We start from the raw sequence: 26,425 nt of genomic DNA on the forward strand, positions 1-26,425 counted from the left end.
AAATGTAAAATTGACATCGGAGTCGTGACTTCTGTGCCTCAACAGCTAACTGACTAATTGTGGCTAACAAACCCGGAAGCTCGATCGTCGACGGTTGTGACGTCATATTTCGACGTCGTATGTTCAGGTTAGTTAGTTTTCATAAGAGGAAAGTCGAGTCGCCGTAGAGACAAACTACTGTATACTATTTGACACTGTTGGCAATAGGGAGTTTGTGGTTTTAAGCCAGTTACCAGTACTGCTAATGTTAGCATTTGCGTTAGCTTTGCGGTCAGCTTATCGTTTCACCTTGTGACGTGTAATACGTGCGACAGCTCCAGCTCCTTTAAACGTTACACTTGTCTTACCGGTTAGAAGAAATTAACTTGCTTTTCAAGACTTTGACCGGCCTGACAATACACTTTTATTATAGATACGCGTGTTTTTCACGTGTAGGATCGAGACTGGCTGAGTGTACTTTGGTGAATTAAACGTGTTTATGTCTTTTGCTGTAAACTCGAGCAGTTACCATGCATGTGAAAGAGGAGACAATAGCCATTTTAAAACAGTTTGACATCGGACAGAAGTTCTCCGATCTACCTGTGCTTCCCAAAGCCTCAGTGCTGATCCCGCTGTTTGTGAAGAAAGGAGAGCTGTACACTTTGATGACCCTGCGTTCAAAAGAGGTAACCCGGAAGAATGTCAACTAGCTGGAGGAGGACTGAAAATGTCTCTATTAACTACCTCAACATTTGACCGACTTGTGTGTATCTGTAGCTGAGGACCAGTGCTGGGGAAGTGTGTTTCCCCGGTGGGAAGAGAGACCTCAGTGACAGAGATGACGTGGACACAGCCCTGAGAGAGGCACAGGAGGAGATAGGTCTACCACCTGATGAGGTTCAGGTGGTCTGTACACTCTTTCCCATCATCAATAAGGTGGGACAGGAAAAATGTTTCTGCCCCTCCAGGGCAACAGCTGCTTTGAGTCAATCTCTTTCTCACATCCCTGCCATGTCCATCTCTTTTCACAGAGTGGTCTGCTGGTGACCCCGGTGGTGGGCTTCATAGATGAATCATTTTGTCCCTGTCCAAACCCAGCTGAGGTCAGTGCCGTGTTCCCAGTCCCCCTGGACTTCTTCACCAGCGAGAAGGACCACTTTGGTGCCCATGGTGCCGCTGGGATGGCGGGGCCATTGCACTCTTTTCATTTTGTGGACCCTGATTCAGGAAACCAGTATCACATATGGGGACTTACTGCTATGCTGGCCATAGTGGTTGCTGCGCTCGCTCTCAGGAAAAAGCCAGAGTTTGATGTTGGTTTTGACACCGATGATCCGTTTTCCTTCTTCCACAAGATTCTACATAGAAGAATAAGTAAACTATAGCAGTAAACAAAATGCCTGCAACCAGATTTGTTATATAACTAAAGTATATTAATTTACTGCATTGATTATGAGGATAAGAAAGAGATTATTAAAATATAAGAGCCTCTTATATTAATGAATCAGGATGGAGAAATGAAATCAAGAAGCTTTAGATTTTATTAATTCATTTAATGTAGCAGCAGGATTACAGATATAAACAGAAGAGTATACAAATGTCCAGACCAAGGCAAAGTACATGTTAATAATAGTTCAGATGTATGATAACACACTGGGGTTGACCTTTATCCCGACTGCAGGGTCTTAAGGCTAGATACTAAAGCTCAAGCTACACAGAACGGATACAACAGAACTGTTGGAGAATGTGAAATAGAAAGCGAACTAGGAAAAGTGAGCAAACTGATTACACACAAGATAACAGCTCACACTATTGGCAATTAACAGTTAATTTATCATGGTTGCTCCTTTTGATCCAAGCATTTCACAGCAACAATAGTAATGTTGACAAGCACATCAACACAAGAAAGCTCTCCATAAAACAATCTCCACTGTCTCGTCCCTTTTACCTCACATGTACAAATCTCATGAGGCATGGAAAAAAAAATACTTTCAACAGAAAATAAACAAAAGTTGACAATTCACTGGTGAAGCTGCACAATATTATGTTGAGAGTTCTCACTCTGATATCTTGCGATGGATTTCCAATAGAGAAAATGCTGAAAAATATATCTTGGTATGGGCTATGGTTATGCTTGTGTTTAGAAATAAAAGGTAAATCACTGAAACGTGTCCTGATGTCAAACAGTCCCACAGAATAAAAAGGACAAGGACCCAAATAGCAGTGACACAAAAGGGACACCAGTAAACACAGCAGAGTAACAGTTAAGTTATCAAGGCACACAAAGTTCTGTTGAAAGCATCACAATTGAAATTCAAGATACCCCTGCAGTATATTTCACATTTAAATATACATGGATATTCATTAACATGACTGAAAGGACAAAACCGATATTGTGTAAAGATTTGTGTGCTATCTTCACCACCATTAAATTCATGTCTCACATGGTTTTTCTCAGGTGGAAGTGGCTATTCTTAGAGTCAGACTGAGCATCCTGGATTGCTCAAAATGAAAACGACTGGACGTGAAAACATGACATTACACCACGATCCAAGACAAAACAATCCGACAAATGTACAGTGATACAAATGACATTTGGTGCCACCCCACCTATCCCCATCTGCCTCAAAATATATGTTCTCTAAAACTGTAATTGGTCCGATGTTAGATTTAGAGCAAGCTCTATGTCCACACCATGAGGTAAAACTTACATTCATGAAACTGAAGTCACAGGTTGGCTTTCTGTGTTGGTATGGCTTCAAGAGGCATTACTGTTCCGCACTTCTATCGCAATCATCATGTGCTCTTAAACTCCCCTACCCAAAGGGAATGGAATGCTTGGAAACATCACTACTGCGCTCTAACCTGACCTACAGTTAATGGATGAGTCAAAGTGCCATTTGAGATGCATGACATTAAAAGAAAAAAAAAAAAAAAAAAAAGGTAAAAACAAAACACACAGACACACACACACACACACACACAAGAAACCTAGCCCATGTATTATGTTATACAGGTTGGGTAAAGTCAATGTTAAAACGGTAGAATTAAGTTGTAACATATTTGCTTGATGTCAACTCAATTACATTTCTAATTTCAATCATACACTTCACAATAAACCTGCGCTTCATGTCAGGAAAAAAAAACCAAAACAACATACCAGCAATGATAATCTGTGCTATGAGCATCAACCAAAAAAAGTTTAGTTTTACAAAAATACTTTACATTTTGATACATGGATACAAAATTCTAAAAAAGATAAGTTACTTTAAAATGGATCACTAACAGCCGCAGGACAAAAATAGTATGACTATGAAAATGTAAACAAATGCATATGTGAGCAATGCTATTCTAACATTTGAATTATTCTCAAAGTTGGCTTTTTTTTTTTTTTTTGATAACGCCAAATTGGCTACTGTCGTCGATATGGAAAGTACAGCAGTGTTATTTTGCATCAAAAAATAGAGTAATGTCATGAGAAATGTAAAGTATCAAATTGGTGGAAATGTTAATGAGAGATTAACTGATCCATAAAACAAAAGTACCTTTACATATCTTTTAAAAATCTTGTACTTGAACAAAACAACATGCTGAATTGCTATTCATGTAAGAGCTGCATAAGTTAAATGAGTAAGTACAAATGAGTAAACATTACGAGGGCGTTTGCGAGGACACGTATGAGACAAGATGACGACGATTCACAACAGGAGCTTTGGTATGCCTGGGTGCACTCCAGTCTGACCCCACAACAACAGCCAGCTCTCTAGACTCGACTCTGCTTCAAAACTATCAATGTCAGTGCTATTTGATATAGAAGTATAAACTGTTATGTATTAACATCACATCAGAAGTGCCCGTCACTCCTGTACATAGCACCATAGATCAAAATGGCGGCCTCTATGTAACAGAGATTTCATTTACCAGTGAGCCCCTGTTCACAACACAAGGGACGGTTACTGGATGCCAACTTCACATGGCGCCAGCCTGCACATGGTACCAACACTGAGACAAAAACTTAAATATTTAACACAACACAAGGTAAAACAGTCTCAAGTGACAGACTGAACAGTAAATAGTACAAATAGCAATATGACGAAAATCCTTCATTTCAATGCACAAACTAAATGAATCAGTATTTTTAGGTGTTTTGTCAGTGTGTAAAACACAAAAGGCCTACTTACCACTCCACCACTGAAAAATGACAATGCTTTTGTGGGAATGGCTGATTTTCTTTTTTTTTTTTTCTTTTGACAGACTTGACTGGACCACTGAGACTGAATACAAAGAGGAATTCAACAGTGAGCAGACGTTCTATACAAAGTTGTCCTAGACCTCAAAAATATTGAATACAGACATGACATGATAAAAATGTTCGGTTAAGGATGTATCCACCTTTACAAAGACATCTGCTTTATGATTTTTTCTGTTTTTCTTGACTTTTTTTTTTTCTTAACTGGACGTTTTTCGAGTACAAATTCAGCTGGGTCAGTAGAGAGCTGTGGACGGATATAAGGATTAGCTAGAGGTTATAAAGTGCTTGAGATAAAATGTTTATAAAACCACACAACACTCCATTTTCACTAGTGGAAAGTTTCTATCCACATGAAACTGGTAAAGGTTACCAACTTCTTCAAAAACAAAAAATGATACACACACTACATAGTTGAATGCTTCTTAAAGTTCACCAAGAAGGCTTCTGCAAACCAGGCCTGAACGGATGAGAACACTGGGAGGTGTCAAAAGGCCAAATCACATTATTCACCAGGTTGAATCTCATTTGTGAGTGTTTGAGAGTCCCTTTTCTTTCTGCGCATGGGAGAATCCCCTGCAATGTAATACCAGAATGTATTGATACCAATTTTGGTGAGTGAGTTAACTTCATAACAATATTGAACTCTTCTCCTCCTGATAGTCTCATAGTCTCTGTTAGAGAGGCCGAACATTCTACAAATGTACTTAATTTACTAGTTTTTTACTCTTAGAGTAGTTTTTAGGCAAATTGTTATCATGATTGCAAACACATGGTTTAATTAATTGTCAAAGAAATCTTACAGTATCCTTTCAAATTTAGTGGTTGAGACTTTATTTCATCCCTGTTTTTATCCAGGTAATCTCCCCCCGCATTTCCACTGTCGCTCCACATGGCGAACAGACAAAAACACATTTCACAGACTCTCGGAAAGACGCGACAGCTCTGAGTTTACACGCTCACAAAATGAGATTCAGCCCATCTCCAACACTTATGTGCAATCTGTTATTCACTCCATGGCTGGCTGTTTTATCTACTCCAGCTGCTCTTACAGACTCATCTCCATCACGTTACTATTCTCGTTTCCCTGTCACTGACATTCTTTATCCCTTTCCAGTTTTTCCACCAAACCTGGTAGGCTTTTATCATCATCATCATCATCATTATCATTATCATCATCATCATCATCATCATCTCTTAGGCTCACATTTTTAAAACACAAAACAAAACACTGCATTTCTGAGACTGATGGATAAAGCAGTTATTACGTGCCTCTCTGATCCTGCAAGAGGGGTAATAACAAAGGCGGATTCATCACTTCAAGGACAATGGATGTATGACGCTATAATTATAAATATCTCATAAAAACGAGGAGTTACATGAGCTCATATTTTGGGTTTTTAGGTAAAAGGGGCATTTAATTCTTAAATATTTAAAATTTTCGTAGTTTTGTGGAATTGGCTAAAAACACCACACACCCCCTTTCTGTTTGTTTGTGTTAGGATGTATAACTTTCGGCTACATATCACTCACTCTCCATAGTGCCCTCATGGTCCAAACATGCATCACTGCTTCTGTAGGCTTTCCAGTAGGTCCTCGATTTTATCCATGTTGGACGATGCAGATATTGATGCCTGCAACTGATTCTGTAAGCTGCTCTGTATCTGTGTCTGTAGACTGGTCTGCATTGGAGTTTGCAGGCTTGTTTCTATGGTCGCCTGCAAACTGGACTGCAGAGCTGTTTGTGTGTTTGTCTGCATTGCATTCTGTAGGCTGGTCTGCATGGCGTTCTCTAAGCTGGACTGCATTTGCGCCTGAAGGGTGTTCTGCAAGCTGCCATGCATGGTGTTAGGCATGGAGGGGGCAGCTTGGGCCATGGTCTGGTCCAACAAAGGCTGCATGTGACTGGAGTTCTGGGGCTGGCTCTGAGCAGGCAAGGTAGATCCAGAGGAATTGAGCAGCTGGGGCGAATCTGGGAGGAAGAGGAAATTGAAATAATCACTATAATCAAACATCAGTGGAAGGCATTGGCAGTGACACTGGAGCAACTAATTTCAACATGTACAACTCAAGAATTCAACACAGACCAACATTTTCTTACCGTTCTGGATGCCAAACACAAACAGGTTGGCCTGCCCTTGTGGAGCCACATTCCCACCCACAGTGGTCTGGAAAAGCTGCTCTGGGGGCTGCTGTCCAGGGTTGGCTACCACACCCACACCACTCTGCACCACAAAGATGGTTGTGCCAGGGGCTGGAGCCTGGTTGTTGAGCTCCTGTGAGCCAATAGTGCTCTGCAGGCTGGACAGAGATGTCTGTGGTAAGAACAGCTCCACGGGTTGACTGCTCGGGATGCTGTTGGAACTTGGGCCCACTTGCATTGGCTGCTGTTCCTGGAACAGGCTCTGCTGTTGGTTCTCAGTGGATGTCGAATTGCTGCCTGAGGAGCTCTGGTCTTGGAAGGACATGGGCTCTGCTGCGTCTGGCTGGGGGATTCCAACGCTAATGCTCCCCATAGGGGAAGGGCCTTGGGTCTGAGTGCTGAAGAGAATAGTGGGGGGAATAGCCTGTGGGTTTAGATCTGTGGTGCAGAGGAGCAGACCTGTCTGCTGGGGTTGGGAAAGCTGGCCCTGGGGGCCAGGGTTTGCCTGGGGGTGATTTGGGATACTTTGGAACAAGGAGCCCTGCTGGCTGATGGGGAGCTGTGGTGGCTGTTGTTGGTTCTGCTGTGGAGACTGCTGCTGCTCCATCGGAGTGCTCTGTTGCTGCATTTGGGAAAGTTGAGCCTGGGGTTGGTTCTGAAACATTGTAACAGACTGGGGCTGGTTGGATGTCTCCATGGAGGAAATGAATGCCAGCTGCTGCTGTTGCTGGGGCTGTGGATTTGGGGACAAGTATAAGGTTGACCCTGTTGACTGTTGCTCCGAGTTGAGACTGCCACTTGTCAGAACAGTCAGTGTATTCTGGAGTAGGGCTGCCTGGACCTGCTGTTGGGCGCCCTGGGTCTCAGCAAGTGGCCTGGGTGATTGGAAGAGCTGTTGTGGGGGAGATGTGTGGGATGGAGGCTGCGTTGGGAAGCTGGTCTGAATTGTTAGCAGATCTCCAGCCTGTCCAATCAGGGCCACTGGCTGCTGAACTTGCGGGGAGGAGTGGATCTGAGGCTGAAGCAGCTCAGCCTGAAGTTGCTGCTGTAAATTCTCCAAGACCTGCTGCTCTTGCAGTTGTTGTTGCTGTTGTAAACTGCTCAGTGCTTGACTTTGCTGCTGTTGCTGCTGCTGCTGTAGCTGATGTTGTTGTAAATTGGTAAGTATTTGATTTTGTTGTTGCTGATCCTGAAGTTGGATGTTATTAAGGACTTGCTGTTGCTGATTTTGTTGCAACTGTTGTTGCTGTTGAATATTGTCAATGATTTGCTGCTGCTGTTGCTGCTGCAGTTGCTGTTGGTCTTGTGGTTGTAATATAAGTTGTTGTTGAATCTGCATGGTGCCAAGAACTTGCTGCTGTTGTTGCTGCAAATGTTGCTGCTGTTGTTGATGCTGAAGGTTACCAAGGATTTGCTGTTGTTGCTGTAGTTGTTGATGCTGTTGAAACTGGTGCTGTATTTGTTGTTGTTGTTGTTGCTGCTGTTGCTGTTGTATCTGTTGTTGCTGTTGTATCTGTTGTTGCTGTTGTATCTGCTGTTGCTGTTGTATCTGCTGTTGCTGTTGTATCTGCTGTTGCTGTTGTATCTGCTGTTGCTGTTGTATCTGCTGCTGCTGCTGTATCTGTAGCTGTTGCTGTGTCGATAGTGAATTATCTGTGGTTCCCAATCGAAGGCTATTCATGTTCTCTTGGACATGCTGCTGAAGGGAGTCTGCAGAGGGTGTGGGGCTGTACAGCACAGAGTTCAGCTGCTGCTGGGCTACAGCCGCCTCAAACACCTGCTGGAGTGTGGTGTTACCTCCGGCCTGTAGCTCCCTTACTGCCCTCTCCAGTTGGGCCACTCCTTCCTGTGGGAATAGGGTAACCTGCGACTGTTGTGGCTGGGGCTGAGAGGGAGGTGCTATCTGGGGCATGGCCACAACTACAACCCCTCCGCTATTACTGGAACTCTCAGGAGGCAAGTTGTCCTGAGGGTCTCTGAGGAATTGCTGAGGGACTTCTGGTGTCACAGGGGGGATTGTAGTGTCTCCTGACACTGGGAAGGAAGTTGTGGGGGAAATCTCTTGCTTTTGTATGGTGCTAAGAGACTCCAGGCTCGGGAACACAGGGGGTGCCTGGGGAAGCTCCACGTCTTCAGGTTGTAGGGGCATTGGGCTCTGAAAGGACTCTCCACCTGGATGAGGACTAGAGCTGAGCTCCAGGGTCTGCTGCACTGAGACAAGAGGGTCAGGGGAGGGCTACAAAAGAGAAGAAACACAAATGTTACCAAATAAATCTGAAATAAATATATTTGATTCCACTTCGTGAGAATTAATGGTTTCGTACCTTGAAGACATCTGTGGGCGGTGGATTGCTAGACACTTCCATTGGGGTGTCCTCTTGCCGTTTGGAAGGCTGAACAGAGCAGTCATTTCGCTCAGAAGATATAGATTTGATCTGAACGTCAAATATACACGTCTTGACCAGGGAGGGTCCCTCTGTTTTTACTGTCCGGACGTTTGAGTCATCAGCTGAGGGTAAGATTGGAAACACAAGATAGCTTTATGTCTCTGGAAGGCAGTACTTACTTGAAGTCTGACTTGTGGTTAACAGTTTACTGATAATAATAATTAATGTATTGGGATTTCGATTTCTCGGTTTTTCATTTGCATTTCTGTAGAGCTTTTCCAGTCTACTGACCACTCCAAGCACTTTAAAACACTTGTCACATTCACCCATTCTCACACACATACAAACAACTGATGGCAGAGGTGCCAACCTGCTCACCAGGAGCAATTTTGGATTCAGTATTTTTCTCAAGTATACTTCGACATGCAGCAGAGGTAGCCGGGGATTTGAACCAGCGGCCTTCTGATTACTGGACAACGCGCTCAACCTCCCGAACCCTGTGTCAAAAAGTCATAATGTTGACTTATACAACTAGGGTTGGGCACTAAACTCAGTTCTTTTAATGGTACCAACCAATTTTCATTGGTATAACCAAGTATCAATCCATCTTAAACTGATCACTGCCAAATTTCATCAGCCGAGAGTGCATCTGGGTGAGTAAGAGAGTAATTTAGAGAATAAAGAGAGAGAGAGAGAGAGAGAGAGAGAGAGAGAGAGAGAGAGAGAGAGAGAGAGAGAGAGAGAGAGAGAGAGAGAGAGAGAGACTGTGTCACCAATGCAGCTTGTTCAAGTCATGCAGGGTCGAAATTAACACCTGCTAAGCGCTAAATGCGGGTATATTTTCCATTTGGGGATTAAATCCTGGAAGGCTATCTGCCACAACTGCAGGTGATATTTGTACCAAAATAGTCTACTGCATTTTGGTGTCATCTACAGGCACGCTGCTTCTGTGTTTGTCCCCGTGTTTGTGTCCAACACACAGGGACACACAGGACAGACAGGTGACTTCATGGTACATTTAGGTGCAACTATAAACTCTGAAATAAACATTGGCTTGAATGGCAAACGGACAAGAACTGCATTTAAGTGCACCTCTTACTATATCTGTTATTATTTTCTTGTTCTTTCACGACAGCTTTTTCATAATAGATGCTAAAATCATCACAATAAGTCATTATTTTCTACATAGGCATAATTGAAAAAAATCTAGAAAAAAGGATTATGTGATTGCGATCAGCAAACTCATCTTGTAAACAGGTCCCAAAGTACTCCTGTGGTAATTTCCAAATCATCCTATCGACAGTATCAGTATTGAAAAAAGGTATTGTTAGCTACCAGTACTGATTTAAATGTGAACAGTACACAATCCTGTAGCGTTACCAATGCAGTTAGCATTATTCCTCATACTATGGTTACAGTATCTTTAAAATGTTATAATCACGTCAGCCAAAATCATAGAGAACATACCTAAGTGAGCTGAACATTTTGAACGAGTGGCTGTACCTGAGTCTGGAGTATAGGTGAAGGTCTGGGCGTCATGTGATCTACCAGCATTGGTCATCACAAAGATTCCCACAGAAACTGGAGAAGTGATTGACTGGTTGTGGAATGGAGGGACTGTCACTATCAAATGGTTCTGGAAAACAGAGATCCAAAAGGACGATCACATCTTCAGAAAAAATCTCAAAGAGTATGGTCAACAAAAGCAGGCAGGCTTGACACAGCACTTTATATTATTCATGGAAAAACAAGTATACATATCACTCAGTTGTGTTTACCTGATGGAAAAGGTCCATGTCAATCTTTGCCTCAGCTTGCCAGGAATTATCATCTACAAATAAAACATATAATGCTCCGTATTTATTCAACCATCTGGCAGAAATTTACATGCAGAAACCAAACAATCACAGTGTGATACAACACAGACGACACCAAGATGCTCACAGTACCTGCGATGTTCTCCTGAAAAATAACTTTGGTTCCTTTGAGGAAGTTCTTTCCGATGATAAAAACTTCCTCTCCTCCTCTCACTGAGCAGCTGTGAAGACTCTTCTTCAGGATCTCTGGCACTCCTGCTGGCTGGGCTGGAAATTGACAGAAGAGCCAATGAATCAAAACTCACATAACAACTGGGTCAGTGTTTACCAGAGACTGTTACAAAACAGACATTTCAATCATCTTAAGAGACCTAAACATCTATGACTATCATCCTAAATACTATGTTGGATGATAGCCAAACGCCTGAAATCGGAAGAAACACATGGTTCCCCAGTATTTTGTTAGTTAGTTGTTTCAATTGATATTGTGTTTGAACTACTTACTGCAGAGGATGGATGATGAGGGAACCTGTAGAGTAAGGGTTGATCCATCAGGTTGGGGGATACCGACTCTGAAGGCCAGCCTGGCACGTGTGCTCTTCTTCTTGGACCCTGCCACACCAATACGGGCCTCCACATCTGCATTACGCAGCTTCAAAATTCCGACACAGTCCACCCTGTAGAAAACAACACAGTATAGGGAAAACATGTCTAGCACACAAAGCATTTTAAGTAGCAACTGATCCTGAATCATCCACAAAACACCAAAACCCCTTACGCGAGTGTCATGTCACTGCTGGGCTCCAGCGGGATCTCAATAACAGTGGTGCCCTCAATGTCCACCTCCTTGCAGGCGGTAGTGTTACGTCCCGTCACTCTGCACGCCTGGTAGAAACCGTGAGGCTTCACCCTGCCTGCATCATTCGCTACAAACACCTGCAGCACAACTGGTTCACTCACACCCTCCAACTGGGGACAAAAAAGAAGACATTGTGTGTAAATTACTTGACTTTCACCGATAACAGAAAACGTAACACTATACAACAATACAGGTGTTTTAAGTTCAAATTATCGGTCTTCGAGTAATCGTGAAATGCATACAGAGTGAAGCTTTCTTCCTGAATCATCCATGCTAAGCAACGAGAGTGCCACAGAAACCTTGCGTACTGAAAAGTGGTATCTGCAATGTAATGTGTGGATGCATGCCAGGGTTGCCAGAAAGAGTCGGATCTATTTTCTCCCTGTCTTCGATTTTATCACAGAGAAAGCTCATGATTCTCTAGCATCTTTACTGTTGGTATCATGCATGTTTCATTGAGTGCTTCACACTTTATAGACTATAACAACCTGAAGCTGCAGTTTTATCTGCTGACAGCTCAGCAGCCCTAGTTGAGCAGTCAAGGGTTGAGTTCCTGATTAATGAATGACATTTCCCTGCTCAAATTTATCAGCAACAGGTACAGTTTCATGGGTCTGATGTTGAATTGTCAAAAAACATGATGTTGTACACTGTCGTAGCGCACAGTACTTCACACTGGTCCTGTGCACCTTTGGCCTCATTCAGTAAATTCCACATTAGGTGTAATATTTTTCATTGTCAAGAAGCAGACGGTGGTTTTCTTTGTCGAACCTTGACAGTGGGGAATCCCTGCTGCGTACGGTCTTTGACAGAACCTCTGCTGCCCTCGGTCAGATAGCGAGCTCTGTGCTGGGTCTCTGGCTGCACCAAGATCTTTAGCTCCTTTCCATCACTCCTCTGGGGGAACTGAGTAGCCAGTGATCCACCCTTCACTGCAGTCCCTGACTCAAGAGAGCTGCCGGGCAACAAAAATCACATGATGACATTAATATGACTTTCAGAAATTCAATTACCCCAGACAAAACTGAATTAAATGACCTTTACTGTATCCCTACAGAGGGACAGAGCTACTCTCGAGTCAAAATGCTGACAGAATGTGCGTTGGACAAGGGTCGGCCCACCTGGCTATGGGAGTGGTCTTGTCTGTGCTCAGCTGGGAGAGGACAAAGTGAGGAGCCTTGGCGCTGTCAGCATCAAACACGTCCATGCTGTCCTCCGGAGGAGCAGGCTTGGGGCCAGGCCGCTGGCGAGGGGTGCGTTTTCTAGATTTGCGCGGCACCTCTGTGTTGTCGTTGTAGGAGACGGAGCTGATCAGGCTGAAGTTGGAGACGGAGTCATCGGCCCACATGCTGCTGCTATGCTCTGAATCAGGACCCGTTGGAGCAGACACAGTAGGCTCCTCTTGGCAAGACATCTGGCTGTCATCAAATAGATCCTCAGGTGGCGGGGATATGCTCAACACAGGCCTCCGTTTTGATGGGGTGTTCTGAGGCTGCTGGACTCCTATCCCTGACATCACTCCTGACCCTATGTCTCCTGCTGCAGTGTTCGCTCCACTGTTGCCTCTGGTCGTAGCAGACACAGCACCCTCCGCATTTTGCATCTCTGAAGCTCCAGCTCCATCCCCTCCGCTGGAGTGGACGTGCTGGGGAACCTTGAGATGGTCTGAGGATGAGGTAGAGGAGCCAGTGGATGGGACTCCCATGGCCAGGGAGGAGGAGGCAGAGGGGCTGGAGGTGGAGGAGGTGGCATCTGTAGTAGTATATACAGATAAATAAGTTAGTACAGATGTTCAGCACAGAGCAGGCTAGCAGTCCCATTCAAGCAGCTGAATTTGTGCATGATTTGTATTGATTTCCCCTCTTCCCAACTCTAATTTCAAACAGGCTGTTGTGGGTTATATGCTCTCACTGTGCATGCGAGAGCTGCCAAGCATTGATCAAATATTCTGAAGTTAAAGTTGAGAAGGGTACTATAGGTCCCACAATGTTTTGATTCCTACAAAACCTTTCTCAATTAAAATCAATGTGACAAAACTGACATGCTTTGTTTACAAAAACAAAAGCAAGCTACAAATTGTTACATACACATTGCCAGAAAGAAACATAAACAAATCTGGTCAAACTTTTGTTGTACAGCCAAATTTGCAAGCTGGTAATGTGGCGCCAAATTAAATTTGCCAGGGTTACAGTACAGTTTGTGCAATGTGCATTCACTAGTAAACAGTAGTTTGCGCATGCCAATTGGAAGATTTGGTTGGGACTGAGCGTAGCCATGGAGACAGAATAAACAAGCCTCTGACCTATGGAGCAGTGAACTGCAGACCATTTTATATGCAGACACTCCCTGCCTCAGAGGGAACTTCCTGCAATAAAAACGAGACAGCCAATGAGCAACAAGAGAGCTGATCATTCAAGATTCAACTTCTGTCAATCAGTAAATTGGATGAGTTAATACACTGAAGGAAGGAGTAACTTTTGAAGCTGGTCATTTAAAAACACTTTTCAGCATGTGTGTTTGGTTAATGATGATCTGAAGGACATTACAGTAGACATGCTTTTGATCAGCACTGCTTAGGGCCAGCTGGTTCAGACAGGATAGTTAAAAGGTAGCGTTAACAAAAGCGCTCTCTTCAGCATGACTGTTGACAAGTTAGTTTGCTGTCCAGATTAAACTCTAGACTTGAATCCTTTACAGTTACAGCTGAAGTTGGCTTCCTTTAACCATGATCCAAGATCAGACCAGTATCGTTTAATTTGCTACATTTTATTTAAAGACGATTGCTAGGGGCAACTTCACTGTTTCATAAAGAGACAGAACATTCATAAGTACTGAAAATATCAACTGCCGTTGAAACATGGGCGAGGATGAATCATTTATCTGTAAAGCTCAAACAGTTTGAAACCTCAATAAATTATCAGATGACCGTCTGTTGAATGAGTGTGTTAAATGTGTGAATAACAAATGTGAATCGGCTGTTTCTGCTTAAGGAACTTAAGGCCTTTAAAAACAAAACCTGACCACACCGGCACTGAGAGAAAGTTCTAATACAGACATGGGAATACAATATAATGCTGTAGCATAAGGGAAGTCTGAGATGACCGCTGAAGCCAAAGGACTACATCTGGATCAGCAGCACTGGTGCTTCATAGCATTAAATATATTTCTAACTGCCTAAAAAGCCACGTGAAAAAAAAGCACAAGCATGACAGCAGGGGAAAAAGCTGCAGAAAAAAAGGTGAGTGAAATGAAAAAAGAACAGGCAATGTTAGCATGCTGTTAATGCAAACTCAACGTTACTTGGAGCCGTTACTCATAGTGAATCTTTCCGGGAAAAGAGGACTGCGTATGACTTTCATTACACAGAAGCAACAGAAGCTGTGCTTCTACTGCATGGCTATTCTCGACTCCCTTTTGATACCAGACACTTTTCTCAATTTTGTTTTCCACTGCAGATGGTGCCCGCTCAACATAGGTTGGATTTTTAGATGATTGCAATAGCGGCACTAGTGAGACTGCCACGACATCATTTTTAACACAACAGAAACAAAAGAACAATGGAGGATATCGAACGGATGGCTGTTTGTCCTTGCAAAGAGACATACGTTTCAGACTACTGAAAAAAAGAAAAAGAAAAAAAAGAAATGGGAGATCCTACATCAGATTGCAGGCGATGAGATGACTGTGTCGCTTCAGTGACGATATTCTCATTAATCAGTGGCCTGTAGCGTTTTACTTTACTGTAAAATCATCTCAGCTTGTTTAAAAACTTGGCCAAGGTGATCTAAAAAACATGTATCAGGTACTATCCTCAACTTTTGACCCTGGGAAACCAAAAAACAGCGTGTCGAGCCCAGCTAAGCCGAGCCATGCAGTGGAAACACAGCGTGAGATTCTTACTTCCACCAGCATTGCAAATGTTATAAGCTGCAAACGACTGAGGCGATTAATCGGCTACTCAATTAATTGCCAACTATTTTGATGGCTGATTAATTGGTTTGAGCAGTTTAAAGAAACAAAATCAAATACAAAACAAAAACAAAAAAAAACAAATTCTGATTCCTGCTTCATAAATGTGCCTAGTTTCTGGTTTGTTTTCTTCTCTGTTAGAAAACTGAATGTATTTGGCTTGTGGACAAAACAAGACATTTGCGGGTATCATCTTGGGCTCTGGGAAACACTGATATTTGGCACCAATCACTATTTGACACTAAACTATTAATCAAGAAAATAACTGCAAATTAATGGCACTAGTATATTAGCCAGATATTAACTGATTCGAAAAGCCTGTCCAAAAGCTTATACTGTAATCAGCATGTTTTAAAAACATCCCTTTTCTGTCAATTAGTTTTATAAAGTAGAGCTGTTAGGTGAAGAGCTTCGGGCACTTAAAGCAGTTGCTGTGTGGCTGAATAAACACAGCAAAGTCAAGGTAAGCAAAGCCTCTTCCCATGCTGCTGCTAGGATTATAAGAAAAGATGTTCGTCACACAGACATCTAAAGCACCTAACATGTTCACCTAAAACAGTCAGGCTTAACTGACTCAAAAATCCCAAAATATATATAAATACAGCTCGAGTCCGACTGTAAAAATCAGCTTCAATTCTCAGCCCCAACCCGTCACCTGCTACCACCTAATGCAACCAGTGAAACCCCTGATATACCCTAGTGAAATCTAATATGACATGTGTCTTTTCATGTCAGCAGTACTTAAATCCCTTGGCTTAAAAAACATACAAAAGAAATACTCTACTAGTCGTTATCATCTCCAACAGTCACCAATACAAATTGTCTCAGAAACTGGTGAAAGGGTGAAGTTGCCCCCAGACACTGATTCAGGCCACATTGGTTTGTGCACCCCCTGCTATGTTGGGGAATCGTTTGGCAAAGGGAAACTGATCCCAGATCATGGTTTTCATGTACTCAGCAGTTAGCTCACCTGAGGCCAAGGCTGCAGAGGGGGGAGGTCCCGCCTCTCCCCCACTCTTCTGGCTCATGGTGGGTGGGTCTGTCTGGGTGGACGACGGCTGGAGCTGGAGCTCTTTGGGGAGGAGGTCATATACTGACTCTGTCATAAAGGAGGAGCAGGAGAAGATAAATTAGGTTCTGAAACACACAAAGCAGATTTGTTGATTATTACAAGGCCAAGGGACAAGAACAGGAACCTTTGAGAAGTAGACATTTTCTGATTTAAGGGAAGCAGTTCTGACATTATTATTATTATTATTATTATTATTATTATTATTATTATCATTATTATTATTTAATAATTATGTATTTATTTTTCTTTCCTTTTTAATTATATCGTCTATTATATATTGTCTTTTTTGCTATTGCTCTTGTTCTTGTAATATTCTGCTGCTGTGACAAACAAATTTCCTCGTCTGCGGGACATTAAAGGATTTCTGATTTCTGATGCCTCTTGTGGTACAGAGTGGTATTACAACACAGGGCAGGCCAAGGCTTACTGGTTAGCCAGGTAACTTTAATGAACATCTCTGCAACACAACATGTGGATGTCACTGGCATGAAACCGCTGTTTATTCACATTCTGCAGATAATGTTTGTTTATCTTTTCTAACGTGTCAACTTATATTCAGGCCATATTTTTCATATTGCTCGTTTAAGTGTGACCTAATTACACAAAGTTATACTGACTTGATCATTTGCTAAATTTTGAGGAGCAGGAATTCATGATGCATCCTGAATTCATTCACACACTAAATCATTGTGATTCATCTGATCATTCAATCGTCATTACTGTGGTATGATTTGTAACCTTGTGATAATGTAATACATTTCTTCCCGAAATGTAATAATGTCAATAGTTCATTTCTAATGTAATCCTAGTAGTCATAAGAAAACTGGAGCCCTGAAATGGGATGACATGGGTGATCAAGTATTTCCAAACATACATAAAAAAAAAACCCTGCTGTCAACAACTCAGGCTATCTTATGATAAGCTAAATTAGCCTCCCATGGGGCTTTGCGTAATAAGACCCACCGAGACATTCCTTGATATTCGATGTGAAGGTGATTCCTAGAAGACTATAACCAACCACTGCAGCTACACTGGAGCAAACTACATTTGGTGGCAGATAAAAACACGACAAGGTAGTCTGGTTGCTAAGAAACAGTGATCCATCAACACCCTGACATGGATAGTTCAGCTGTGCACCACCGACACCCAGCGTGTGTAGTAGTCATCTGATACTCAGCTATGACTTAGCACCAGCGGAATGGTGCAACTGAAGATACATGATCTCCCACTTCTGTGACGTCAGTGATGCTGCCGAGTGAGTGACAACACAAAGTCACCACAGTTCAAACGAAGAACTAACACAGTGCTTTGGTTCATAAAGACGGGAAGAACTGCAAGCGTTGGGATGGAGGGTCCATGCTGTTATGCTTATTCCGAGTGGATCGGTCGTTAGAATATAGCTCTGTGAAAAATAATACAATAAAACTTGTTTATCCATCCAGAGGGCTTCAAGAGACTGCCTGCTGCAAATCCCATTACAGCAGAGCTGAGTGGCATTAGGTCTGTGGCACGTGAAGTGGCAAAAATTACATTTCTCGCGAGTCCAAATATAGACAGAGATGTGATGGTGTGTGAAAGTGTCTCTCAGTTGAACTATTCACAATGCAATCTGTTTTTGTCATTTTGAGTGAACTGTCCCTTAAACCCAGACAAACCACAACCGTGTATTTACTCAACTTTTAAAATAGATCGCCAAACAAAAGATCTCTATAAAGCTTGGACAATAGCCCATATAATATACTTAAATGTGGCCTTAAAGCAAACAGCAAAGTGTCCATAATCTTCATGATAACACTCCATCTGTGTCCGTTGTGCTCTGCTGATGGTGTGAAGAGTCTTTGTGCACGGGTGTATTACAGATTGACTGGCAACCCGACATGACCTCAGTCTTGACTATTACCCCTTTCACACAGGGGATGAGTGCATGATGTGAGTCTACTGAATGTGTGTTCAACTCGCCTGGACTCACCCATTCATACGCAACGAAAATAACTCATATATGAACAAAAGGTCCTCACCATGCACGCACAGATGACAGAAATGCCTGTTCGTTGAACTGAAACATCTGAGTCAGGTAGGGAGGAAGGTCCCGAGGCCAGGCCAGAGGACGTGCACTGACCAGATCGCACTGAGTCAATGCCGGGTTAAACCACATCACTGGGTCAAAAGTCTACAACACATGTTTGCTGTCGTTTTTGCTTATATATTATGAAATGAATGAAGATCAGGGGCATTTCATAGTGTCAACATGGGTGGGGACTCCCATGAAGCTTATCTACTATGAGAGTCAATGATAGAGATGAATGTGTTTGCCTGCAACACATTCAGTGTATTTATTTACATATGCACTGATAAGTTTTATTATAGATAAATATACTGTTTAGTCTAATTATCTGAAACACATACGGCTGATACTGAGTGCAAGCACAAAACTGATTAATATACTGTACATTGTGCTCAATCTTTCATATTGTTTAGGTATGTAAATATGCTGTCTGGATTTCCTTCAGTGTTTTGAATTCACTCGTGCGCCAGACTGCCCACGGAGTGAACAGCATGCAAAATAGTTTGTGTTTGTATGTACACACACTGTGGCGCAGCTTGTGGTGGTGGGAAATTAAACAATCAACACAGCTCAGGGATTTTCTGATACTGATACCAGTGCGACACTTACTACCAGTATCAAACATCATTTTTTATGACATGCTTTCTTGAGTATTATTTCCCTACAAAAAAAAAAACATCTCAAATGTTTACGTTAACTGTTCCTGTTAAACCCAGTGCACAAGAAAAATAAGACTGATGACTGATGCTCACTTATGATACTAGATGGCTTTTGATATTCCATTCTACCATCACATTATACTCAAAAAGCGTCTTTTTGTGGGAACCAAACTCAAATGCAAAATGCCAACAATAGGGTACCAACAGAAAAATAATGGCTTACTTCTGCTTATTGATTAGTTATCCTTTATCAGATCCTGACCGATATATCATCCAAAGAAAATGCTCGGGATGATTTATTCTTATTAAATTACCAGCCTAATTTGCTGCTTCATTGCTTCATTCATTTTTCAAGTTTATTGCTATTAAACTGTTAAATATCCTGCTTCTGTGTCATATCTTTGTCACAAGTGCTCTGTAAAGCAATTTGCAGGACCATTACAAAAGGTGTGTATATAGTATATTTCTTAAATATCAGCATCAGATCTAAGAATCAAGTATTGCTCTGGCTGTAACCTTTATTATTGCAAACAAAGGCTGCATATTTGCAAGGACGTGGGTAGCTGCCAGAACCGGTTCAAGTCACATGAACATAAGATGATGTCAGTTTGTTTAGATATGAGCGTGCATGGTTAACATGCTTTGTGACGAACAAGAAAACAAAGGGCAATGCATGTGGTAATAATAACAATAGCAGTAATATTAATAATAAGCTCGAAGTCAGGTTGCACATCAACTTTAGTCAGACATTTGAGAAGCACAACATCAATCTAAATAAAGGTTAAGCGACTAGTCACAGCTTCTGTTTGCTCAAAGTGACAGCAGGCAATCATTAAATGTGCTTTAGTTGAGCGTCAGTTGCCCTTGTGCTGTAAGTCACCACCTGTAACTGCATCTGAGAAGCAGCTACAAGACTCTTTTAACGGAACAACAAAAGTCAGAGTAAAAACTCAATTTAACTTTTTCCCACAATGGAATCAAAAGTGAGAATCAATCAAAATATTTCAAAATCAAAATAAAATCAATAAACACATTATGATAATTCAAAGAATACCTACCCATAGTTTTGATTCAAACTCTGTGTATCAAAAAACATGAAAACATTCAGCGCTACTTAAGCCCCTTCCTCCAGGCCGACTCACATCCTTGCAGTACAACAGACCAAACACAGCAGAAAAGAAAGCTGAATTCCTGTTGTTCCCTAATGAATACTGGACACTGATAATGTTCAGGCATTGGATTTTGATGACGGTCTTAATTCACTTTCATAGAAGTCAGATGACATCTGTGCACATTTATGTGCAATCTTATGCCCAAAAGTAGGCTGAATCACACTAGCCAGCCAGGGGGCGGACTGACTTTAACCTACACTTAGAACAATTAAATTACCTCATCTCATAGTTATGCACTGCTCACATTACACATGCCTTAAAGGTTTTGCCAAATGGCAAGGCCGCCAGTCCATTTTTATTCTTTGCAGCTGGCTTGGGACTAAGACGGGGGATGACAGATGAATAGACAATTCATGAGGCCGATGTTTTTGTTGCAAATGAAAAAATATTCAGACCAAGAATGTATCTCAGTGCCCAATAATGGCTGCTTTAATTATACTCTCGAACACATAACAATATGCTCAAGCCAACTTACAGACAAAGGAGCTACTCACTGCACTCAAACCACAAAGAAGGCCATTTTTGGCTATTTACACCATCTCTGTTTACCTTGAAACTGATTTATACTGGTGAGGAATGGTTGGATAATCTCTTTGATTCTCCATGCGCCTGCTTATGAGGATCAGATGAATAAGCCAGATCAGCGGTTTCAATGCAAGATATTATTCAGTACTACCACCACCACCACATCCTTCCTAGTTTACATTTCCTTTACTTTTAGAACTTTCTAAAACACAGGCTTTGCGGTAGCCATCCTAACCTGGAATTAACTACTGTAGTAGCTCATAAAGGTGCGCTGAATAAACAATCACTAACACACAAGGATGTTTCAATAAAGAGTGCTTTTAAAGGATTACACCCGGAAGGAATTTTCATTTCTTCTCATACGCCTCACTTGATTGACAGTAAATGGAGCTTAATGAATGCCTGCATCGATATGAAAGCAGCAATGAATACTCAGTTCAAGCACAATGCAACAACAATAAAACGGAACTAAAATAAACCTAGATTTCATGTTCACCAGGGTCTCACCAGGGTTGTTCTCATAGTGTACAAAATGAATGACAAAAACCAAACGGCTTGTATTTCTCTTAAAGGGTTCAGTGGGATTAGTTCAAGCAGTGCAAGAGGCACTTTTCCAAACACGTGGTTTGAGTTTTATTTATCCTGTTTTTCTGTCCACCTCTTAGATTTCTGCTGCACACCAACACAATGGAGGTGAAGAGTCTCATTTGTGGGGCTCACGGTCAAATCACAGCAAGAACTTCCCAGAAATAAAGTCAACTTACTCTGAACAGACTCACAATCTAACAATGCACAGTAAATACTTTTTAGATTACTTTCTACCGGGGAAATGATTCCTAAGAAAGCTGTTCAACTGTTCCACTTTACACTATGTTTTATGTTCGGGCCAAATTTACAAGGAGTTCCAATGTATGTCCTGTGCGTCGGTCACAATGGAATCTAATTGCACTCACTGACGCACCAGCTCAAGTTTCTCACACTAATAAGCTGATGAAAGATTTTCTTTTCTCTCTGCTGTCTGAGACTGAACTGTCATTCGGGATTTTTTTTTTTTTGCCATCTCAATGCAATCACTTGAAAGGGGGAGCAAGATGAGTTAGTATGCAGGCTGTCTCAGGCAAAGATAAAATATTTCTGCAATAAAACTCACAGAATGCAAAATCACATTATGTTTAGTGAAAAGAAAATATTCATGATGCCGAATAAATAACCCTTTGGCAAGTGTCAGAGCACTTTTTTCTCCTGCTGAATATCGGGAGATAAGCTTATTTTCTCCCACATATCTCAGCCAATGATTTGGCATATTAGTGTTGCATTAATAAATTATCATGTAAACAAATAAACCAGCCTTTTTCTAATGGTGGATGCCAACGAATTTACTAAAGTGAGTGTGGCCACATAGTGGGATAATGTATGAAATCGAAAAAATTAACAAAGCATAAGGAATCTTTTTGTAATGAAAATCTGGGAACCTTAATTAAAGCTGAACTAAATCACAAGGTTCCCTGCAATTAAGTGTTATCTATTTGTAACCAGACTGTGCAGGGATCATATCTGTTATGGGTGACATGGGTGACTAATGAAACAATTGTTTTAATATGCGTAACTACCTTGAAGTAAGAGCCCCGGTGTGATTAACACTGACACAGTGGGTGCAAACTGATTTGTTGTAGTTACAGACTTGAAAGAAAAGAAATCCCAGCAGTGCTTCCTTGTGGCATATATTCAAGAACCTGACACAAAACAGATATTATATTATTATAAACACTGTTTATTTTCCAGGGTTCAGAAGGTCACCATTGAGGTTTCACTTCTGCCTCATTTAAAGCCAGGAAAAACATGAACTACATGGTGCGATGCATTCTGGCAGGCCGAAATGCACCTTGGCCAACTGACCCTTCTCTCACTTTCAGTCTGATGCACATGAGCTCTCTGAGCAGCTCTTTGATGAGCAGGTCTGCTACATAGACCCCAACATGAGCATTCACCCAATTACTGAGATATAAATAAACAGTCACCATGTGATACAGTGTGGCCATATGGCAGGCTCAAGGGAGCATTTCAGGGTCACAGAGGAATGCGTTCTGCTAACTCATGAGCATCCTATACGTATCAGGGCGAGAGACCTGGGACCAGTTCTGACAGCAGGCAGGTAAGGCTTACATCGGGTTTATATGCAATCTATAAACAACCACAGATCAAAATGTAGACCACATCTAAGATCACTCCTACTGTCCCACTGACATCCAAAGCAAATGCATACATGCACGCCTCTCAGATTACCACCTCAAGAGCAGTGCACAATAACAACATACAAGGTTTGGTCATGAATAAACAATAAACAGTATTGAGTAGCAGACTGACAGACAATTTCCTTACACATGAAGTTAATCCACTTGCTAACAGGAAGGACATTAACCTACAAAGTGCTGCTGAAAGCCAAAACAGATGCACCGACCCAGCTGACTACAACAAGGCAGAATAAATGTTGGCAAGTTAGTGGCCCTGGCCCCCAGTGACCCTGCATCCTGACAGGGAGAGTGCCATTCCCTGAGCTTCTGAAGTGCCTGTAACTACATTCTTTCTGTGAAACCAGAGACTGTGTGGAGGACTGCTCTGGCCCAAATCCACATAATAAACCACTACTACAGCAGAACTACAGTCACTCCAGAAACACCAAACAGGGAGGGATAAACAAAACAACACGCGTGTACTATATTTTGCCCTTCTCTCGCGATATGAACATGCATGCTAACACACACACACACACACACACACACACACACACACACACAACACACACCTCTGCAGAATCCGAGCAAGACTTTCAGACGTCAAACCCCCTGAACAATGTGGTGGCTGGTAAGCGACCTCACGTAGCTGTGGCTAGCTAATAATATGTATCTACTATAATGCGAGCCCACCAGCCTAATGAATAATGTCAAACCCAATCACTTTCATATGATATCACGTGTCATTCGGCATAATTATGATGAGCGACCTGGCGTAACATGGTCGTCCACGCATTGTGACACGGACAGCTAACCAGCCAGGTAGTCGCCAGTGCACAAGCCAAATGCAGCTAACTAACTAAGCTAGCTAGGCTGGCTAACAGCAGAAAAGAAGCTAACTACTGCTAGCTAGCAGCTTAACATGAGCCATGAAGACATTCATTCTGCTCCCCATTAAACCAGGACGAAACGGGTTAGTGTCGTCACAGTAACATTTATGTAATAGAAATCTTACCTTTTGAGTATAGAGATTTGGGGGAATTGAGGTCGAGATCCGAGCTAAGGAGGGATATAAAATCAGAGGGCATCGCAGCGCTTCATCGAGGGGAGGGGAAGCGGACACTCTTTAGAAGAAACGAAGTCGGCAGCTTTGGGGCCAATAAATATTGCGTTGTACAAGCGGAATGTTTTTAATACACACAGTGTAACATCGAAACAATCTTAAGGCGACAAAAACAAAACTTTCAATGGCAGAAAAAAAACCGTTCGCGAGCACGCCTCACGTTAGTGTGTGTGTGTCTCTGCTGAGAGGAGACACAAACACACACTTGCCTACAGTTGGTCGGCCCACCTCTTAGCCCCTCCCCCTTTTGCTGCCGTGGGGCATGCGCCGTGGCCGGGCTGAAGCTCCAATCACACACAGGAGGGCAGTGTCACTAAACTCAATGGATGCCTCTTATCGTTATGACACATGGATCGAGCTCCTGTTACACACCTCGGGTAAGGTGGGACACGCGTGACACCAAGTTGTGTTAGTGCCAGGTGACTTGGAAAGACACTCACATTCCTCACATTCCCTGAATGTTGGATTGTTGGAGAGGTCCTGCTCTGTCCATGGTGTACTGAGCTGACCTTCCATATTAAATCTTCTCATTGAAGGTTTCTTATTTCTTTATCCAAAATTTTGTAGGTATTGACAGGCAGTGTTGGGCAGTGGATTAAAGAATAGGCTATTCACATCTTTTCCTTGAATAAATGCAGCAATACCACAACATAAAAAAACTAATAATAATGATAATACATGTTGCATTCACTATCGAAGTAAGGAAAACATACAATAAATTATGCCTAATGTTTAAAAGTCAGAGCACTGATTATGCAGCAAAATGGCCTTTATTACATTGTACTATATCTGATTATTATTATAGGTTCTTATAATGTTAGAGCTGGTGGATTTGGAGCTAATTTGAATTACTTTTAGACAGTTGGGTGGTTCAGTCTATAGCAATGCACCATATTTTATCTGAGCTCACATGTTTTGTATGGAAATATTAATAAGAAAAATATATTTCAAGTTAAAATCAAGTTTCTTGTCTGAAATATTTTTAAAAATGTATTAGTGTTTGTTTAACCAAGAAACCCTTCTGTTCATCCTGTTAAGGGTCGTTGTAAATGATAATAATAATAAAAATACTTTTGTAATACCATACATGAAAACTTCAGAGAAGGATATCGCTCCTGGAAAATATCCTACCATGTCAACCCCAGTGTTAGATCAATGTATTGGCATGAAAAATAAAACATCCCCCACTCAAATCTCGTAGAGTAAAAGTATAACGTTATATAACAACATTATGTAGAAATGGGCATTTTGTGCGATTTGGCGCCCCCCACAATTATAAATACTAAACCCAGGTCTGTAACAATTTGTCCGATGTAACATTTGATCACAACACCTGCTTGCTTTAAGTAACGTGCATTATTTTGTTAGCATTTAGACAGATCTCTCATTGAGAGAGAGAGAGTTCATTAATGACCTTATGACAATCGCAACTGAGCAAACTCTATCCGTTACTGAAGACTGTGGTGTAGTTAAAGGAACAGGAAGAAGCTCAAGAGTGGATCATGAGTCAAGATGATTTCGTCACAGCTTCCATGTTTCTTTGATGCAGCGGTGGTGTTAATAAGCTTCCTGATGAAAACACCACAACAGCTGATTGTCACAACTCATGCTCAATGACTGGGTGAGCGGCTGTCATGTGGAGAAGCAACAGAATAACAGCCTGAGCCATCGTGCTCTCCTCTCTTGCGTGTCCCAGATTGTCACTACAGTGGTTGTCTACCTCAGCTCCAGAAGCCCGTGGCCTGAAGTGTGACAGCGTTCATTCTACGTCAAGGTTCAGTGCTGTTTCGCCTGCTTGGGGGAAGTTGTTTGCCAGGTAACCACAGTTCAGCCCTGCACAATTTGCACTGCCTGAAACATCCTGAATTCTTTGAAACTGTGCCACCGTGACAGGGTCGACTAGATCACAGCAGATTGTAATGCTTTAGTACATCTGCAACTTGACTGCTTCACATTTTTGGGGAAGTAGAGAATAAACGAGGGATGCTATGTGCCAAACTGGAACTGAAGGAAGAGTCTGTTGTGCAATGAGTAAAATTAAAGTTAGCATCTTGGCAGTCGATCATATTAGACCAGTTGCACGGCTGAACAAGCGTCAGCAGATTCTTCAAAGTCATTACGCATGACAGCAAGTTTTTCCCAGAAGCCATGAAATATCCAAAGTAAAACCACTCT

General features: G+C 42.0%; 2 protein-coding genes across 4 annotated transcripts; one reads left to right on the top strand and one right to left on the bottom strand.

Annotated features, from left to right (window-relative positions):
• The first annotated feature begins 56 nt into the window (after positions 1–56).
• nudt7 (nudix (nucleoside diphosphate linked moiety X)-type motif 7) lies at positions 57–2,437 on the top strand. Of its 2 annotated transcripts, XM_030425264.1 has the most exons (4): positions 57–127; positions 505–665; positions 757–915; positions 1,011–2,437. In XM_030425264.1, exons 2-4 carry the CDS (start codon positions 510–512, stop codon positions 1,362–1,364), a joined length of 669 nt encoding a protein of 222 aa, XP_030281124.1. In that variant the 5' UTR covers positions 57–127; positions 505–509; the 3' UTR covers positions 1,365–2,437. The 2 variants fall into 2 exon arrangements, with proteins under 2 accessions (XP_030281124.1, XP_030281123.1); XM_030425263.1 differs by lacking the exon at positions 57–127 and having other exon boundaries at positions 134–665.
• Positions 2,438–2,951: 514 nt separating this feature from the next.
• Positions 2,952–24,497, bottom strand: nfat5a (nuclear factor of activated T cells 5a). 2 transcript variants are annotated; one of them, XM_030425261.1, is made up of 12 exons: positions 24,143–24,497; positions 16,374–16,502; positions 12,556–13,186; positions 12,206–12,389; positions 11,354–11,544; positions 11,080–11,252; positions 10,708–10,842; positions 10,537–10,589; positions 10,262–10,394; positions 8,696–8,880; positions 6,330–8,607; positions 2,952–6,200 (listed from the first exon to the last, which is right to left on the bottom strand). In XM_030425261.1, the coding sequence occupies exons 1-12, from the start codon at positions 24,213–24,215 to the stop codon at positions 5,794–5,796; spliced, it is 4,572 nt and encodes a 1,523-aa protein (XP_030281121.1). In that variant the 5' UTR covers positions 24,216–24,497; the 3' UTR covers positions 2,952–5,793. The 2 variants fall into 2 exon arrangements, with proteins under 2 accessions (XP_030281121.1, XP_030281122.1); XM_030425262.1 differs by lacking the exon at positions 24,143–24,497 and adding an exon at positions 13,737–13,799 and having other exon boundaries at positions 16,374–16,481.
• Positions 24,498–26,425: the final 1,928 nt, after the last annotated feature.

Source organism: Sparus aurata, chromosome 8 (assembly GCF_900880675.1).
Source record: "Sparus aurata chromosome 8, fSpaAur1.1, whole genome shotgun sequence".
Lineage (NCBI taxonomy): Eukaryota > Metazoa > Chordata > Actinopteri > Spariformes > Sparidae > Sparus > Sparus aurata.